This window comes from Aulonocara stuartgranti (genome assembly GCF_965226115.1).
Source record: "Aulonocara stuartgranti genome assembly, chromosome: 23".
NCBI lineage: Eukaryota > Metazoa > Chordata > Actinopteri > Cichliformes > Cichlidae > Aulonocara > Aulonocara stuartgranti.
In genome coordinates, this window is record NC_138958.1 from 40,144,308 (window position 1) to 40,162,857 (window position 18,550).

The following is an 18,550-nucleotide window of genomic DNA, read 5'->3' on the forward strand; positions in this document are numbered from 1 at the left end:
CCTCAAGTTATGCCATGTTTTTGGCTAATATTCCTTTGGGAATCACATTGTTGGTGCAAAAATACTAGTGCTGAAGAAACTCTGGCCCCTTTGGGGAAATAAATAATACACACATATATATTTTATAAAGAAATTTGGGTTGGCTCAAGACTTTTGCACAGTACTGTATATATGCAAGAGCTTGCTTTATGATTACAGGAGAATCATATTCATATTAAACAACATAGTCAAAGCATATGTAAAAGGAGTTGCTTGAAGCCAAAGGTCTGGTTTCAGACTGCTCTGAATTCACTTACTGTTGTGCCACGATGATGTAAGCTTTACACAGATTTCCCTATTTGGTGGTCAAAGTGGGCGGGGCTTACTAGCTAACTGATTTGCCAGAATATTTGAAGAAAATGAGCTAAAACAGCTTGTTTCAGAGAGAAAAACCAAGGGCCAGGATAATGTAAACATGGATTTAAAAAAAACATTTGAATGATGAAAAGTCCCGTGATAAAAATATAAAATATAGACGTGGAAATGAGCAGAGCATGCTTGCTTTAAACAACAGCTTTATTCAGTTGTGCCGCTGTCTGATCCAAACTGCTTTTCCTGAGAAAGAAAAAATAGTATTAATACATTTTTCTTAAATTATCTAAATTATGTCAAAATGTTAGCAACATTTCAAGCAACGAGAATGCGCTACATCTAATATTATTGGTTTAACTTTACCTGCTGCAGTTCACTTGCTGAGAGCTCAAGCCTGTACTTGAGCTCATTTTCAACAGTCAACTCAGACACTACTGACCATTTGCCATCTGTGAAGGTTAATGGAACTGAGAAGACAATGCCATCAGGGAGACTGTAATGACCTAAAATAACCCCAAAACAATCACTTTTTGAAACAAGCTAGATCACACTGAATCAGAGACTCTGAATCGCATTTAAAAATCATTCTGTCACACTGAAAACCAATTCTCAACCTGGGCAAGCTACACCCGAAGACAGAACATCTGGATCACTAGCACCATTCCAAGCTTTCAAGACAGTGAGGATCCCATTGGCAGCTGATGTGGCGGCTACTTGGCCTGTCTTTGAAGTCACAGCTAGACGCCGCCTGCGTACCAAGTGCTGAAAGTCTGTTTCCAACCATTTCCTGAAAAGGAGAAGAAGATTATCTTGTGTGCCAACACAGGATGGGGTTTTTTCCCATCAGAGCAGGCAGCTTTCTGGACAGATGTATTGTGCAATCAATATTTGCACAGACTGAAATCATGCCAGTGGCTGGCCAGTGTCAGACTTTATCATATTATATTTGTTTACCCTGCCAAAGCCCCAGCTGGGTTGAGCTTACCAATGCGGTAAATCTAGGGCACCAGGAAATAACCACCTTCATGACTCCAGACTCACTTCACAAGGAGTCTGGAGAATTAAAAGTGCACTGAAAAAATACAAATTAAGGTCTTTATGTTTCCGTGGTAACAGACCTGTCAGGAAAAATGCTTAGAAGTGGCTGGGAAAAGAAAGCTGGTCCTGTGATTGGCCCATCATGGTTGAAAACTTTTGCCCTCTGCAGGTCAATGTAGAAAGTACCGCTGATATTTCCCCACACTATTACATCTGTAATATCTGCAGAAGGAGAAGACATAAGAATTGATTCGTCTTTTATTTCAGGGGCTGGTGCTAAAATGCAACATGAACATGAGTCAACCAATTCACACGAGATACCTGACGGCCTCATTCTCATCTTCTTCCCAAGTACAGCCTTGGCTTCGTTTTCCAGTTGAGCTGCAGCAGCGATAAACTGGTGGCTGTCGATGGAGCGTGCACTGTCCACAAGAAGCGAGCACCTCAGGTTGAGAAACGAGTCGCCGGACACGATCACCTTCACCGTCTCCTTGGCTGTTGCATCGATCAGTTGCCCGTATTCTTTGTAGCGCTCTGAGATCACCTTTACCTTCTTCTTCTTTACTTCCTCACCCTCATTTTCTCCATCGTGCCCACCGTCATCTAGAAGGAGGATGACATCCGCCTTCCTGAAGGCTCGCTCCAGATCTGTGCCAGTAGTCACCTGTAAATAAATTTAATGACATGGTTTTGCTTTCCTCTCGATGTGACCAAACAAATAAGTAAGTCTTAGTGCACCTGGTGGAGCATGCTGATTGCCAGCTCCTCGATCTCCAACCTCAGGCTCTGTAACTGCTCCTCGTTTCCCTCCAGGTCCAGCAAGCGGAGGCTGATTGCAGAAACGTTGGGAAACACCTCGGGGGAGAGCAGACTGGGGATCAGGACTTGGCATGTTGGGTTGAGAGCACTATAAAGACACGCTAAAGTCCTTAAAAGTTTCCTAAAAGAGGAAATAGAGTTTTCTCTTTAGCTTTTACAACAGACCCACCCAGTTATCCAAACATGAAGTGGTTGAATAAGACTGGCCCGATGCTGCTCTTCTTTGATGAGATTCATTTTGGCCTCCAGATTCTCTGCTGCAACACTCAGCATCACATTTGTGGTCATGTCTGACGTGATGCCGTAGTAATCCTACACAACCATTGTTCAATTGATGACATTTTCAGTTTTAAAAGTTTACGTTATTGTAGCTGAGAAAATCTATTTTTTGCTTACCTGGCAGTGCTCTAGGAAGTCATTGAAGCCCCCCAAGAGCATCCCTTTGCCCCCTTGCTCCACTAGTTCCCTCCAAACCAAAGGGGAGCCCTCATGTTTCCAGTTATTTTTTTCACACGTGGCCCCCAGCCATTCCTGCCCAGAGAGAGGTCATGCTGAGGTGACAATACGTCCTTAAATTTATATGCCTAAAACGATCGCCTGAAAATATGATACCTTCCATTCATCTGGGAGGATGGAGATCTTATGGATCTTGAAGTCTGGCAAACACTGCTGGAGGGTGTCTGCTAAAAGCTCTGCTTTGGCATAATAAGGGCAGTCTGTTTTTCCTGTTCGAGGTAAAATTGCACAAATTAATGCACGTGTATGTACCGGAAATACTGGCAAATATTAGATTAAAATGAAATTAAAGCTCTACCGGCGAGTACAAATTTTGCCATGCTGTGCGTCTAGGTGAAAAAGGCTTGTTGCTAGGAGACGGATGGACGGCGTTGCACTTATTTGAGTCCGTGTATGGCAAACCCCAGAATACCAAAGCCACTTTTTGTTACTCCTTTGTCCTTAGAGATCACCACAGCGGGTTGAGTTTTACTTTGGATTACCTTCCCGATGCAAGTCCTAAGGGATTTGTGTCTTCGGATGGAATCGGACCAGCGACCTTTTGCTTGTCAAACAAATATGAATACCGCCACACAAAATGCAATGACAATAAATAAATACACATATAAAAGTGTTATATTTTCCGTTAAACATATTTCTGCTCCGCTCGTTTAAAATAGAAATATATTAATAATTTGTATATTTGCGGGGTTTTTTTCTACTATCGTGACAGTACATGTGGGGGGGGGGGGACGAATTATGGCGGTGCACACGGCGCCTACTAGCATGTGTGAGAAAACTTCAATGGACTGGCCTAGCACTGATGAACTCTGTGGTGTCATGTAGCTGTTTATCTCTTTGCTGAACTACGTTTCTCTCCGATTTTTCACGGTCTGGAAACTACAATGCGTCGCTTCGTTATACGTGTTTGTATGCGTCTAAGGTTAGCATCACTTAGCTAAAAGCAGCTAGTCAATGTTTTCATAACTTGGCAGTTTATTGACCTTGTTGACTTTGTAATTAAGCAACATTGGTAGCCACGCATAATTTAAGAGCATTTGTGGCTATGAATGTAAAGTGTCAAGCCATTTAATTTGTAAGAGCAGTGGTATTATTTCTAATTTATTTGGCTCTGTCTCTGTTTATTTTTTTCAATAGTTGCTAGCGCTCTGTGTTATTAAAGAACCATGTCTGTATGGGTGACAGAGGAGGTCATGAGACGGGGCCTGCGCTTTTGCAGCCGCGGATCTCTTTGGCAACAGCGCAACTTCCTGTTGTCTGCGCCAATCAAGGACTCGTGTTCTCCAGATAAACAGTTCTTCCACCTTTGGAGCCCAAGACAGAGTCAGACGTGGCTTTCTAGGAGTCCTGTCAGTTCAGTGAGGTTCTATTCACAGGGAGCCAATCATGGAGATGATCTGGAAGATGGGGAGCGTCTTCCCTCTCAACCTGCTGACACAGCATCAGCTGAGAGACAGAGGAAGTCTCCTTTCTTGGAGCTCCTGGAGAGCTGCGGCTCCCCGTCAGACGTGTTAGACCTCACCGGCAAGTACTCACCCACAGCCCGACAGGTCAGCCACTGCCTGACCCACATGTGGGCCACCACTAAGAAGATGACAGATGAGCAGCGCCGCTACGAGCTGCAGCTGATGTTTGAGCATCCCGCTTTTGACCAGCTGCTGCAGAGGGCCATGACGACTCTGGTGCACATTCGCGACGAGGACGTGACTTACTCTCTCCTGAGTATGGTCAACCTGGGCGTTCCCCAACGTAGCCGAGTGGTCCAGACTTTTCTCCGAACCTGCCAGGTAGACGGTCCACGACCACATGCACAAATTATTCTTCATCTTGGTGATGTTTTTGTTTTTTCTGTGCACTCAAATGTGTCTTCTTGTTCACTAACAGGAGAAACTGAATGACTTTGATGAGAAGAGTCTGTCCATCTTGGCCTCCAGCCTGGAGCAAATGGAGGATGGAGCCAATGTTCGTGCGCTCAAGGAGGGCATGAGGTATGAGATCATGGGAAGAAAAAAAAAGTCTAGCCTCAAAGATGCCTTGTATCATAAAGTCACGTGTTACATTGATTTTTCTTTTTTTGTGCGTCTTAGGCTGGTGGTGGAGGCCCGTCTTCCAGGCATAAAGAATGTAATGGCTCTCCAGACCATGATGCGTCTGCTGGGAAACGATGCCCCAAAGGACCTCAAATGGAAACTAGAGGTTAGTTTTGATCTCATTTGGCATTCTGTCTCGCTGTTTTTAAATATTCTCCACATTTATGACTGAGCCCTTGTGTGCAGCTGCCCTCAGCTGTGCTTTTTGCATGATATTTGCTTACCTGTGTAATGCACAGCTGAATTAACAGACAATTGTTCAAAAGTAGTTAATGTTTAAAAACTGCTGTTGCTGAATCTTTTCCGTGTCTGTGCTTCCTCCAGAAAAAGGCCTTATCTATGACAGACCACTTCAGCCTGCCCAACGCCCAATACATGATTTCCACTATGGCCACAATGGGCTTCTTCTCTAAGCCACTGCTGGATGTCTGCAGTAAAAAAATCACGGGTAAATCCTTCTCCACAAGAAAATAATGTCCAGACAGTGTCACCCTGCCCCAGCGTCTAGATGTTGTTGGTGGTGGGAATGAAGCAGATGGGGGCTTGGATGGGGTGTAGGTTACATTAGTGAGAGCCTGAAAGGTGAAGTGACAGAAGAGAACAAACAATTAAAGCACAGGAAACAGGGCGACTGGCCTACAGAAGGTGGACAAGAAAAACTGAACGAAGGATAAAGAATAGATTTGACCGCCTAGGAAAGCAGGCAGATAAGTGAATACAGGTCGTCTTTATTCAACTTAGCTTTTAATCTTTATTTACCTGTAATCAAATTTTCATACATGTTTGAGTGAGACTGAGGCAGGTGGAAAGGTGAAAATGCAAGGAGCTGAGGTAGTGAAGATAGATGAGTTTAAATACTTGTGGTCAGAAAGCAGCAATGGTTGAAAGGGAAGATTTATGAGACAGCAGTGAGACCTGCTATGATGCGTCTCTGACAAAAAGACAGACAGCTGACCTGAAAATGATAATATCTTCATTTGGAGTGATCAGAATGGACAGGGTTAGAAATGAGCACATCAGAGGGACAGCTCAGGCTGAGCAGTTTGGAGACAAAGATAGATAGACAAGACTGAGATGATCTGGGCATGTGCAGAGGAGAAACAAAGGATGCTGACGATGGAGCTGCCAGACAGGAGACCATTGGCAAGATACATGTATGCAGTGAAGGAGGACACGCAGAGGGTTGTTGTGACACAGGAGGATGGTAGGGATAGAGTGAGACGGAGGCAGGTTATCTGCTGTGGTGGACTTTAAAAGGAGCTGATGTGAGAGAAGAAGAGCCGTGATCTACAATGAGATACACTGCTGTAGGCCAATTAAAAATAAAATGCTTAAATATGAGAGAAAGAAACCTGCACCAGTGCCTGGACCAACTTTACAATACAGAAGACGACGATGATGGATAAACCATCCTGCTGGTTTAAAGAAACATCATAAGATAAATTTCTACTCTCGGCCATTAAAGTCAGTGTTTGGAAATGCTTATTAAACAAAACACAGCATACACTGTGAGGCGTTTCAGATTTTCGACACTGTGTTGTAATTTAACACGAGTACTTCCAATACATGGGCAAAATTCTTGAAGTCAATATGTTTAAATAGAAAAATATATACCTTCACTTTCATTAACAGTGATGTCAAATCAGTCTTCATTTGAACCTGCTAATAACCAGAAATAGCTTGTAAATAGGTGATGATTGTAGAAATTACAAGAATTATATTTATTGTGGATTAATTAAAAAAGCGCCTTAAATTTAATTTAATGATTTTCCTTTTCCTACTCCCGACTTCTGTGTTAGAGAACATCCATGGTATCCCCTTCAACAGAATATTTAAATTGCTGCAGTCCTGTAGGGAGCTCCGCTACAGAGACGTTCATCTGCTCACCAGCATTTCGGACTATGTCGCTTCCTCACTGGACATTTGGACCAACAAACAGGTGACAACTATCCTCTGACCTGCCTTCTTGTCCAAATAGTAAATACGAGGTTTCAGGAGGAGGAACTAAAAACATCACACATGACATTTATTACTGCTCCACTTCTTTCTTTCTGTTTAGCTGCTTCTCTTTCTGTCTGTGTTCGAGAACCTCATCTTCTGCCCTGCTGCTCTGATGGATGCTTATGCTGACAAAGTGATCGCCAACCCTGACGTCCTAACACTTAAAGACCTGCTCTGTGTCCTCAAGGTGTACTCCTCTCTGAGCTACGATCTGCAGGACAGAAGACAACAGTACGTAAACCATTTGTCTCATCTAAATGTGTCCCTGTGGCTGTAGACATGGAGTAGAGGTTCAGGGAGAACAGTGTGCATGTTTATCCCACATCTGTCAACGCCGAGGCCGATCAGCGAACACAGACAGCAGCAGAAGTAGAACGCTAATAGGCTGATCACAGTTGAAAACAGGCACAGCTGTTAGTTTGCTGGTTTTTGAACTGTAAAATAAACACATTTTCCTCGTCTGTAACTGAATTACTGTTGCTTGTCTTTGTTGGGTTTCTTGCTGCTGCAGGTTTCTCGATAGTCTGAGCCGAGTCCTGATCTCCTATTTGCCCAAAGTATCTGCGTTTGAGTTGTTGAAGGCCGTTTACTGCCTCTGTCTGTTGGGCCACTTCCCTTACGCACCACTGGAGCAGCTTCTGCAGAGCAGTGTGCTGGAAAAGCTTGCAGGTAAAACAGTTCACTTTGACTGCTCTTGTCTTACACCTGGGTTTGTGGTCTTCACCTGCTCCTTTTCTCCTCAGGTTCGAAGTTTCCAAAGAGCCAGGAGAGAATGTTTCAGACGGTGGACGTGTGCCTGCGTGTTGACCATCCTCCTCTTCCTCAGCCCCTAACTGTTCCTGCATCAGTCCTGGGAGACCCCACCCCCAGCACTCCATCGGTCAACCCGAGGCTCTTGCTGGACTTGCAGAGTCTGCTGGAGGACCAGGTGCATATGATGCTACAGGAGGGGGTGATGGTGGAGAATTTGTACTTCATAGGTAAGAAAAATTTGAGAAAAGAATTTAAAAAATGAACATTTCAGCAGCATACTGGATACTTGAACTGTCTTGCTATAGAAAAGCTTTTCAAGTGAAGGCAGTTTTCTTATTATAACATATTGTATCCATAAAGGAAACTCAAAGTATTTGACATACTGTATTAAAATGTTGCGAAAAAGGCAAATGGAAATTTGATGGTGCAAAAAAATAAAACAAACAAACAAAAATTACAGGTAAGTCTAAAGTGGCAGTTTAATCTAAATGCAGACTTGCTTATTTTTCTTCTATACAGTTTAATCTTTCTAGAGCGGGATGTGAAACTCATTTTACATTGTGGGCCACTTGCAGCCCACTTTGATCCTAAGTAGTCCAGACCAGTGAAACTCCCCTTTTGTTGTTTGAATGAAGTGTAACTATGTTTAATCCCTAAAGAAGAAGTGCAATTTCAAATATACGTGTCAGCTGTTTTACACAATAAAAAAAAGTACTGCTGTAAAGAAAATCGGGCTTGAATTGTAATAAATAAATGTGATAACTAAAATTATGAACGTTTTTGTGAATTCAAAGCAGAGAGCATTTCCGGCCTCTCTGCCTTGTGTTTGACACAATTTTTCAAAGTGTTTTTGTATGAAATGGTCACTTTTAGAGATATCATCTTTAGAAAAATCAATTTTTTCTTGAATATAATGGAACTGATGGGCTCAAAGGGCCATTATAAAAAAAAGAAGGCCCAGTGTGATGGCTTGTACCCAGTTTGCTGTTCACTACATAAATTGGTTCCCATTTAAATTTAGATTCTGAATTAAAGCAACAATGTGTCTTTCCAGACAAAATGACCCATTAATGCAAATGATTCTACAGAGCTCATTGTGAGCACTTTACATAGAAACGTATTCATGCACCAGCCAGAAGAAACTTGCAGCTCAGCCAAGGAGGCTGTTAAAGCTGTTGTCCTGAACATTCTCCTGTTCAGCCCATTTCTGTTGCGCTTTTTTCAAGTTTCATTGTTTTTTGTTTTTCCTTTTTTCTCCTTGTTTCTGTAGTTTTTTCCATTTCAACTGGGTTTTATTCAACTTCCATTATTGTTTTTCAATATTTCCATTGTGTCTTTTTAACTTTTGTTCTGTTCTTTCTACTTGCGTTGGGTCTTATTCAACCTCTGTTAGTTTTATTCAACTTATTTTCATTTTTGCTATTTTCATTGTTTTTTTTATTCAAGTTCTCTTGATTTTTTCCTATTTATGTTATTTTTTTAACTTTCATTCTATTCTTCAGACTTCCATTGTGTTCTTTTCAACCTGTTTGTTTTTATTCTATCTATATTGTGTTTATCCTGTTACTATTGTGTTCTGTTCAACTTGTTGTTTTTATTTCCATTTCCCTTGCATTTTGTTTAACTTGTTTTTTTTATTGCCATAGTGTTGTTTTTTCTATTTCTGTTGTGCCTTTTATACTTTTGCTGTTTCATTAAGCTTTCATTGTTTTGTTTTGTTTTTCTACTTCCATTAAATTCTGTTCTGTTTTTCTTATTTCTATTCTGTTTTATTCAACTTTCATTGTATTTTTCTACTTACGTTAGGATTTTCTTTCCACAATTCAATTGTGGGGTCTTCCCTCTATTTTCATTGTTTTTGTCAACTTCAGTTATATTTTTTCCTACTTTTGTTGTGTTTTTCTAATTGACATTCTCAATTTTTTAAATTTGCTCGTTTTTTCTTATTTATGTAGTTTTTTCCTATTTGTATTTGACTTGTGTTATTTTTTTTCCTTAATTCTGTTGTTTGTTTTTCTATTTCTGTAGTGTTTTCTTATTTCCAATCAGTTTTATGATTTTTTTTTTTCTACTATGTTTTATTCAAAATCCATTGTTTTTGTGTTTTTTGTTGTTATCTTTTAGGGGGGGGGGGGTACTCTTGTCACTTTCCGTTGTGTGTGTGTGTGTGTGTGTGTGTGTGTGTGTGTGTGTGTGTTTTTAACTTGTTTTTGTTTCAGTTTCTGTTATGTGTTATTGAACTTTTGCTTTTTTCTATTTCCATTGTGTTTTGTTCAACATTGTTTTTCAGGTTTTGGTTAAAGGATGTTTGACCTCTCAGGGCCACCGCAGAGCTCAGCCGTGAACTATGTTAACATCTTGTCAGAGAATAGAGTTTTGTTTTAAGACAAATTTTGACCTGCCCCATGTCTTTTCTATTTCTGTTGTGTTTTTTTGCTTATGCTGTGTTTTATTAGTCTTTTACTGTTTTCTTTTTTACTTCAGTCAACTTTTTTTTATTGTTTTGTCTAACTTCTGTTCTGTTTTTATTCAACTTTCATTGTGGGGTTTTTATTTTAAAATTTTGTTTTGTTCAACCTCTGTTCTTTTTTTCTTATTTATTTGTAACTTCTGTTGTTTTTATTTCTGTTGTGTTTTTTCCATCTTTCATTGTTATGTTGAGCCATGATGGTTTCTTAAAAAGCTAAATGTTCAGAATGAGAGAGATCATACAGAAAAGAATTGCAACTTGAAAATGCTCGCAACAAGGATAGGAGACATTTCTTCTTGAGTCATTACTGCTGTCACTTTAAATCAGATTTTACAGAGTAAGTGGCAGAAAGAAACGAGGAAAGTCATAAAACCCTGAGTTTAAATGGGAGCTGATTTCAGTAGATGGCAGCATAATGGCAAAAACCCATTAGATCATGTCAAGTTTGATGTTAGTGCACCACCAGCTAAGCATTTCCTGCTGATCTAAGAGCCTCGGTAGGCTTTCATTTCATAAATGAGACATTTATAGACGAACAGAAGACCTTAAATTAACTTCTGTGTGTAAGTGGAAGCCAGTGAAACACAAGAACTGGAGTAAAATTTGACAGAAAAAGGATCCAAACCTTTGAGCAGATGAAATTAAGCAAGACAGAAAAACACTGGCTCTTAAAAACGACAGTATGTGGTCTCCTCAGGGCCCAAATTCTTGCAGGTTGTCATTAAAGAAGTGTTTGAAGCAAAACAGTGAGAAACATATTTACAAAGTCTGGGACAGAACTGTGTGGCAGAATCCACAAATTCAAAATTCTCTTAAATGTAAAAAACAAAACTAAGAAAACTATTCAATTTGAAAATTTCAGTATCTGACATGTTGGGGGTTTTTTTTTTTCCATCAGACATAAAGCCCTGACTTTTTTGTCACAACCAGCTTCTCTATATTCTCGGTTTAACCTGCTTTTGAAACTGTGATGACAGCAAACGTCTGTGTCTGCTGTCTCCCAGACGCTGCTGTAACCAAACCTACGCCAAACCAAACCTCTGTGTGTGAAGCACGCAGCGGTGGAGGGGAAGGGTGTTCTCCAGCAGAGAGCAGTGAGCGGTAAGATATCAGCATGAGCTTGCTGCTGACAGCATCACTGCATGCATGTCTCGAACGCACGTAAAGTCGTGTTTAAGTTCCTCATATTGTTCTTGATTTAATTGTGCTTATGCAACATTTTTTGAAATGAAGGTAGTTGAAGAGGATGTTGGGACTTTTCTGTTCCTCCAGTGTCGGGCACTGATGTAACTATATTGCGTGATTGGTAATATCTGACTGAGCTTGCAGCAAAGCACCATGAATCTCGTTTTCAAACTAAGACAAGCATGTAAAGACCTCATTCAGGCACGCAAAAGCAGCCTTTGAAAGCAAACACATCAAGCAGGAGTGCATGCTTTTTTGCTCTCTTTGAACACCGTTATGTATTACAGGCGATACTTTACCGCCTCTTTTAAACATATTTCCATTCTTGGCTTTCAGGCACTTCTTTGCAATAAGCAGCTGAAACTGAAAAATATGTGTTGTGGAAAACTTCACCTTCTTAAATTGGACACGTTGTTGGAAAAATGTGTGCAACTACTGTATTCAACATTTTTTACATGGACTACAGACTTTCCTAAAATTGCATGTGTTCAATCATGTAGGATACATGTAGATTAATATTAATATTTTTATTAAAACTTGAAGTTTGAAACTTGAAGTTTAACTTTGCATTGACATTTTTTGTGTTTTTGATATTTTTATGCCCATCTGAGCTTTTTTTTTTTTATTTTTAATGTCCACTTTCTTTATGGTGATGCATGTTTTAATGTCTATTTTTGTTTAGCCCTAAAGGGGGGGGGGAATATTATATTACTATAATATTCTTCATATTATAGTAAAATGTGCAGAATAAGTTTTCTATCATCTTTTTTTCCACTGTGTTGCTGCAGCCAAAACCTTCTTCCAGTAAAACAGCACAGCTAAAAATAAATTTGTCAAAAGACAGACAACCTCAATATTGTCCAAAAATAAATAAATAGAAATAAACATAAAAATGTATATAATGAGGGGTTTTACAGGTAGAAGTCTAAGAAATGCATATAGGTTTTTTGGTACAATGTAAAGGTTATGTGTTTCTGCTGACATAATCGATGTTACTGAAAGTATCAGAGCGTAATCAGAACTATCCATCTGTTATTTATTTCCATACAGCACAGGCGCGTTCATTTATTGGAACGGAGTCAAACTACTGATTAAAAATGAATCAGCTCTTTTAAATTCTGCTTCGTTGAAATTTTTTGTCTGGACTTTACTGACTAAATAAACCATCTGTAAAGTAATTAAAGGAAAAAATAGATGTCAACATCAATGAAAAGTAAAATCCTAATATCAGATTCATGCTGAGTAAAGCAGATAAAGTCAGAAAGAACACATTGATTTTCATCAGTGACAATAAACCCACAATCTTCTCCATCTGTCAGTTTTCAGATTTTTGTCTCCCAGTAATTTTATTCAAATTTTGACCTTTTTTTTTCTTTTTGGTAAAGCTTACAAATCATTCTCTTTATTTCCCAGAATTGCAGTAATGTATGCACCGCAATCTGGTTTTTGTTACGGCACGTCCAATCCCCGTGGTCCGCTGGCTGTGAAGATTCGCCATCTGAAGATCCTGGGATATAACTCTGTCCTGGTGAGACTTTGGCACCTTCAGAAAATAATGTCGCACTCACATTTTTGCACAATCTCTGCTTATTTCACTTCTAAACCTTTTTGCAGCTCATGACTAATGCCTGTGTTTACATATCCAAATCTAACCGTTAGATTTGGATATGTGGTTTAAAAAGCAGAACATTGCTAATGTATGGCTGCACTGCATTACCTGTTTATTAGAATTCAGGTCTCTTATATCCTATACTTGTATCATATGTTTAAACTACTAAAATTAAGAAGAGAAACTCAAATATTATGTCTTCAGATTTGCTCCCTGTAGATTTTAATGGTAGGTTATTCTCTCTTGATTGTAGTGCAAGTATTGGAAGAAGTATCAGAGTGGATGATTTACATGATCCTAATCCTATTTTCCAGGTAACGGAGCAGGACCTGCAGTCTGTATCCGAGGAAGCAAGGATAGATTTCCTCAGGGAACGGATTTTTCCACAACACCACAGACCCGAAACACAGCCTGATGAAAAGGAGCACCTGCGATCTTAGAGCCAGATGTCAGCGTTAAATGGAAGGAAAGAGGCTAATCCTCATGATGACAGACAGGTTTTGTGGTAGTATTTAAGAAGGAGAAAATATATGAAACTTTTTAAAATGACTGTTTAGCTTTGGATGCATTTAGCTAAAGAAAGATGAGGGACACGTGAAGAGCAAATACACACTTTGAACGGTCGTTCAAAATTAAGAGTAAAACTCTTTTGTGTCCATTAGTAGATTGTTTCATCTGTGCGCACATAGTAGGACATCATTTTGTTTTGTTTTTTTTTAATTAAAAAGATGCTGAAAAGAGTTAAAAGTGATTCTCTGGTTGCATGAAAGTAACTTTGCAGATTTCAGATAAGTTTTTACTGAAAACCTGAACTTTTCTGTGCTTACGCCTCCAGTTTTTTTTAAAGGGTGCCCTTCTTCATAGGAGAATTGAGTGTGTGGGAGGTAAAAAAAAATCTTTTATAGTCAGCATTCGTTTTTAATCATTGCTTAAAGCCCTAAAAATTGTTTCAAGGCCTAACAGAAACTATGTCTATCTCGCTCATGCTTGCGGTAGCTGTTGCGTAAAACCCTGCTACTGAATAAAACCAGTGAAACCCGGTGCGAGCGCCTGCAGTGACTGCACAGAAAGTGCAAGGTGAGCAAGGTAAAGGTGGCGTCCCTTTGAAGCTGCTACATCTGCAGAGTGCACGACGGGTAAAAAAAAAGGAAAAACTAAGAGCGAGGAAGGCAGGAAATTGTGCACGTTGTTATTGTTTCAAGTAACTGGCTTTCATCAGCTCCAGCGATATCAGCTCTTTGAGAGAGATGTAAGAGCTCGCTGAAGTGAAAGAGAAGTCAAACACTTTAATAACAGCTCGCATGACATTTAGATTCTTGATACTGTGGTTTTGTGAGTTCTCTTTAACAGATTGAGCGTCCATACTGTAGCACATTCATTTATGCTTCAAATGTGGTTAAGTCCCCTCAATCAGACACCACCTTCTGTTTCGACCACAAAGATAGGGGTTCCCAATTACATGTATGTGTGTGTGTGTGTGAGAAAAAGAGACAGGCAGACTTAGTAACTGAAACAGGAAGTGAGCAAAACCAGAAACCCAGAGTGTGTGTGTGTTGTTGTTTTTTTAGTTTTAATACAGCCATTGCTTTAAAGAAAAATGCTACTTTTGCTGTGTAGGTACAGATTTACTACAGTGTTGACAACGAAATATGAAAACACAAAAAACAAACCTCACAATTATGTGTTTGACAAAAATAAGCTACAGCGAGGACAGCCTGAATGTTTAGGTCTAAACTAAAGCTGTGCAAAATGATCCGATGAAGTCATTAGAAGTGTCTTTGTATATTCTGAAGACCTTTTTTCTTCTTGCGGTCCCTGGGCGCTCTGGGTTTTGTGTTCATGTAGTCACTCTGGTTTTCTGTGTTCTTCAACTTGAGCTGCAAGACACGTGAAGAGAGATGAGCAACTGTCTCAGAGACAGAAAGGGAAACGAATGTCATACCATGTTAATGGAGAACACCTTCAATTTGAACATTTTAAACGAAACAAAATCTTCTTCATACTATGCAGGGGGGGAGGGTTGTGCCTTTTTTCCTAAAATCTGACAAAAAGTAGTCGATTCTAAAATGTACAAAGGGGTTAGGATTTGTCTATTGGCTGTATAGAAATGTGTAAAACTAACAAGAACACAACAAAATGTTTCTCTTACAGTTGATAAAAGACGATAAATGTTGAACATTAAATAAATATGCCAAGGTTAGCAGACCGTATCGGCCCTAACAAGGCGTTGCCACAGTGAAAAGCTCTGCGTATTTGATTTGGCAGAATTTTATGATTGATATCTTTCCTGACCCAAATACCGAGGGATTTGGTTCTCCTCCCAGTCTTTTGTGTGTTAGGTGAATATAACACACATGCATCTGCCGTTGTAGATACATCAAAATCAATGTATTTTTTTTCTCTGACACAAAAAAATCTACTTGTTTTTGTCTCTTTAAAACAAACACTTATGAAATAGTCATTTAGAAATAGTGTTACATGATAGTTCATCCCCTGCAACACCTGCAGCACTGTCTGCAGCACATGTAGCATCGGAGCAAATTCAAATGGGTCGTCAGTGTTTGTGCGTGGCAGACTAGCAAACCTCAATGTTTCCTTGTTTTGGCGTTGCTGTTGTGTATATTTACATGTAAAGAAAGTACATTTTCACTCATAAACTTGCAGTATTGGCCAGGCTTCAGTAAACATTAAGATAATTTGCTACAAACGACTGTTTTGAGCTCTATTTTTTTCTCTTCCTTGTGGATCAAGGATATCTTACCCAGTTACACATTGCAATGATGGTGACTGTTACACCGTAGATACTGACAATTGCAATCACCATTATCCAAATCCATAGAAATTCTTGGCATGGGTTTGGTGCGTCTCCTGTGGGATTGCGTGGGGGTTTCGGGCACTGGTGAGGGAATTCTGCAAGAAGCATATTCAGGAAGTGTTTAGTGTACTGCACTATGAATTACAGACTGTTTAAAACCTTTTTTAGGACTCTTTTACCTATTACAAGCACAGGATCGCCATCTTTTTTCGTAAGAGGAGGAGGGTACGTCCTTGTGATGTTGCATCTGTACAGTCCTCTGATACTGTGTCCTAATTTGACTGTGAAAAACCAATGTGATCCATTTTTGTGCAGTTCCACAGCGTCCCACTTCATCCCAGTGCAATTCTGTTTGCACGTATGGTTATAAATCATGGTTTTATTTTTCATTAGGTAAAACGAAATTTCTTCATCCTTGGGCAGTATCAACGGGCACGTTACAGTCACGTTGTCATTTGAAGAGTCATGAAGTGTCAATCCTGGAGAGACAATTGTGAGAATTTGTGTGATCATAAATGCCTATTACACGTGGCATGTTATACTTTAAAAAAAAAATCATTTGTTTGCTTTTTTTTTTCCAAAAGTTAACTTCATCTAAGGCTTGGAAAAGTACCGCCAGTAACCAGCACCAAACGCTTGGCAGAGGCTTCATAGAGCCAGAGCTCCTGCAAAGATTCAGACATTTGCATTTAATTCCCCTTACTGAAATTCAGGCTTTGAAACCAGTCATTTCAGAGCAGCTCCTCCCCCGCATGGAATTTGTTTGATATCAGCACATTTACCTCTTTCGGCCAAACTCACATTTCACATGAAAAACAAGATGTGTGATACAAATGGCAGACTTGAGTCAGACGTACATTTAGCACTGTAACACATGAACCACATGCAGTTTTGGTGACGTATCCATCTGTTGCATGGATATATGTTGAAACACACGCTTTCTGAACTACGGCATTTGTCGATTTAAGGACGATCTCGGGCGCCACATGGATAAATGTGTGTTGTTTTTAAATTTAACCCCTATGTGTTTTATGTGTCTTAACCACAAAACAAAACAAACTCGAGAGCGGCTGAAATCTCAAGCCAGGATATGTACTTACACAACTGATGTAGTTCAGCAATCTAAAGGCATTAAATACTCAAGTACTACTGCAGTACTCAGAGTTTGAACCTCAGTGTTTACAAATGAAAACAAGCAATTTTGTTGTCCCTACGTATGCACAGATCAACCTGCAATAATTAATAATAATAATGCTCATGGTGTAATCATAATAAAGTCCGCTTACCGCTCCAATCACAGTTGGAGTCACTTTGATCCTGAGTACCATACGATGACTTGCAAACCAGAAGGCACATGAACATCCATGAAATCCTCATTTTCTGCAGCAAGAGCGGGAATTTGCCTCCAGTAGAATGATGCCCCCAAGGCTTCCCCTCATCACCTAAAACCTCCGAGCTCCTCCAAGCGAACCTGCACAAAAAAAAAATCTGATCCGTTACTCCGATAACATCACGCACGTGTTCTTTTGACTGCAATGCCTTCGATCCTCTCTGCTTCTGACTAAAAACACTCCCACACAGTGCAGCAGTGACTGAGGCTCACAAACACACCCTCTCTTGACAGAAAACATCCTGTGGCGAAAAAAAAGAAAAAAAAACCTGCCTCCTCCACTGAAGTTTCTGCTGTTTCCCAGTTTGTGACCTTTTATGCCATCAGCGTGCTTAACTTTAGTCTTGTTGGTCGTGTAGAGCGAGCTAAACTCAGGTTTTGTGTTTTAAACAATAACATGGAACGGGTGTTAACATTAACCTACTACAGTTCAGATTTTAATAAGACTTGTGCTGCTCCTCTTGTGAAGGCGGAGCGTTCAATGGTGCGATGACCTTGTTTCACCTGAGAAAATTTACTGAACAGGATTTTTTTTTTTAATTAAAATGCACTGGCAGGTACTGAAGTGGTTCGTGTGAGAGCCAAAGTGTGATTACAGGAAAGGCTGACTGGCAGAGAAAAAGGCACTTAGGAGAAGTCTGTACACTGTATGAGTCACAGTCTGTGTATGGCACAGTCAGTGACACAGTTACTGTTTTAAGGAGGGAAAAAACGTGTGAATGTGCTGTGCCATACAGGTTTCTTGTCAGTACATTGTAACTGTTTCCTAAAAGGGATTACCAAGACCTGAGATTCATTTTTTTTAAAAAGCCGCACATCCACAGAAGCTGTAATTTGGGTGCAATGTATTCTCTTGTCCACTAGATGGCCACATAACATTTAAATCCGACCCCAATCTTCTTCCAGCGTAACAGGTTATGGGAAATAGTTATTAAGTTGCTTTTCTTTTTGTATATGCAGATAAGCATAGCTTCTAGGCATTAATAGGCGTTAATGGCACAATGGTAACTATTTATTTTGTTTGACAATATTCACATGAATTAGGAATTTTAACTCAAAAGATGACTGAGAGGCTGGAAGGGTGGACGGATTGGGAATGTAATACATCCATATGGATAAAAATAATCCCCTAATCTGGAACATGCCCCCTATGTCTGATGGTGGTGGTCGTGGCGGCTTTAGGTGGGTACAATTAAATCGGTGCATTGTGGCCGCCTCAGACTTTTAGATGTTTCACCTGAATTTCTCTTCAGACGCACTGAAAAGCGTAATTATTTTTTATTATTATTATTATTATTATTATTTAATAGCTCTTGAATGCTGATGTTGCCTTTACAATCTGTAAATAATAATACTTTAGTGACCGACCCTAGAAAAGCAAAACTGTATAGCCTGTCATTTTTATTTATTTATTTTTAATTTAGGGGCAAATGATAACTTTATATTGAAGAATTAAGCATAAAACCATGCTTATTGGCCAAACAGAGGAGCTTATCGTGTCTCCTTTCGTCTG

The 18,550-nt window shown here is 39.7% G+C and overlaps 3 protein-coding genes across 4 annotated transcripts; 1 reads left to right on the forward strand and 2 right to left on the reverse strand.

The window, feature by feature from the left end:
• Nucleotides 1-452: 452 nt before the first annotated feature.
• mdh1b (malate dehydrogenase 1B, NAD (soluble)) lies at nucleotides 453-3,266 on the reverse strand. Of its 2 annotated transcripts, none has more exons than XM_082524476.1 (10): nucleotides 3,023-3,266; nucleotides 2,821-2,933; nucleotides 2,605-2,739; nucleotides 2,378-2,520; nucleotides 2,128-2,218; nucleotides 1,711-2,053; nucleotides 1,470-1,611; nucleotides 966-1,138; nucleotides 715-854; nucleotides 453-594 (listed from the first exon to the last, which is right to left on the reverse strand). In XM_082524476.1, exons 1-10 carry the CDS (start codon nucleotides 3,042-3,044, stop codon nucleotides 556-558), a joined length of 1,341 nt encoding a protein of 446 aa, XP_082380602.1. In that variant the 5' UTR covers nucleotides 3,045-3,266; the 3' UTR covers nucleotides 453-555. The 2 variants fall into 2 exon arrangements, with proteins under 2 accessions (XP_082380602.1, XP_082380601.1); XM_082524475.1 differs by having other exon boundaries at nucleotides 455-594; nucleotides 2,128-2,296.
• A 180-nt stretch (nucleotides 3,267-3,446) lies between these two features.
• fastkd2 (FAST kinase domains 2) lies at nucleotides 3,447-13,583 on the forward strand. The gene is made up of 12 exons (XM_082524474.1): nucleotides 3,447-3,646; nucleotides 3,862-4,511; nucleotides 4,609-4,712; nucleotides 4,812-4,920; nucleotides 5,139-5,262; nucleotides 6,614-6,753; nucleotides 6,874-7,046; nucleotides 7,327-7,484; nucleotides 7,559-7,795; nucleotides 11,043-11,139; nucleotides 12,637-12,751; nucleotides 13,147-13,583. The coding sequence occupies exons 2-12, from the start codon at nucleotides 3,891-3,893 to the stop codon at nucleotides 13,270-13,272; spliced, it is 2,004 nt and encodes a 667-aa protein (XP_082380600.1). The 5' UTR covers nucleotides 3,447-3,646; nucleotides 3,862-3,890; the 3' UTR covers nucleotides 13,273-13,583.
• Nucleotides 13,584-14,436: 853 nt separating this feature from the next.
• Nucleotides 14,437-17,265, reverse strand: LOC309700723 (T-cell-specific surface glycoprotein CD28). Its single transcript, XM_082524477.1, has 4 exons — nucleotides 16,934-17,265; nucleotides 15,827-16,126; nucleotides 15,594-15,742; nucleotides 14,437-14,709 (listed from the first exon to the last, which is right to left on the reverse strand). Exons 1-4 carry the CDS (start codon nucleotides 17,022-17,024, stop codon nucleotides 14,599-14,601), a joined length of 651 nt encoding a protein of 216 aa, XP_082380603.1. The 5' UTR covers nucleotides 17,025-17,265; the 3' UTR covers nucleotides 14,437-14,598.
• Nucleotides 17,266-18,550: the final 1,285 nt, after the last annotated feature.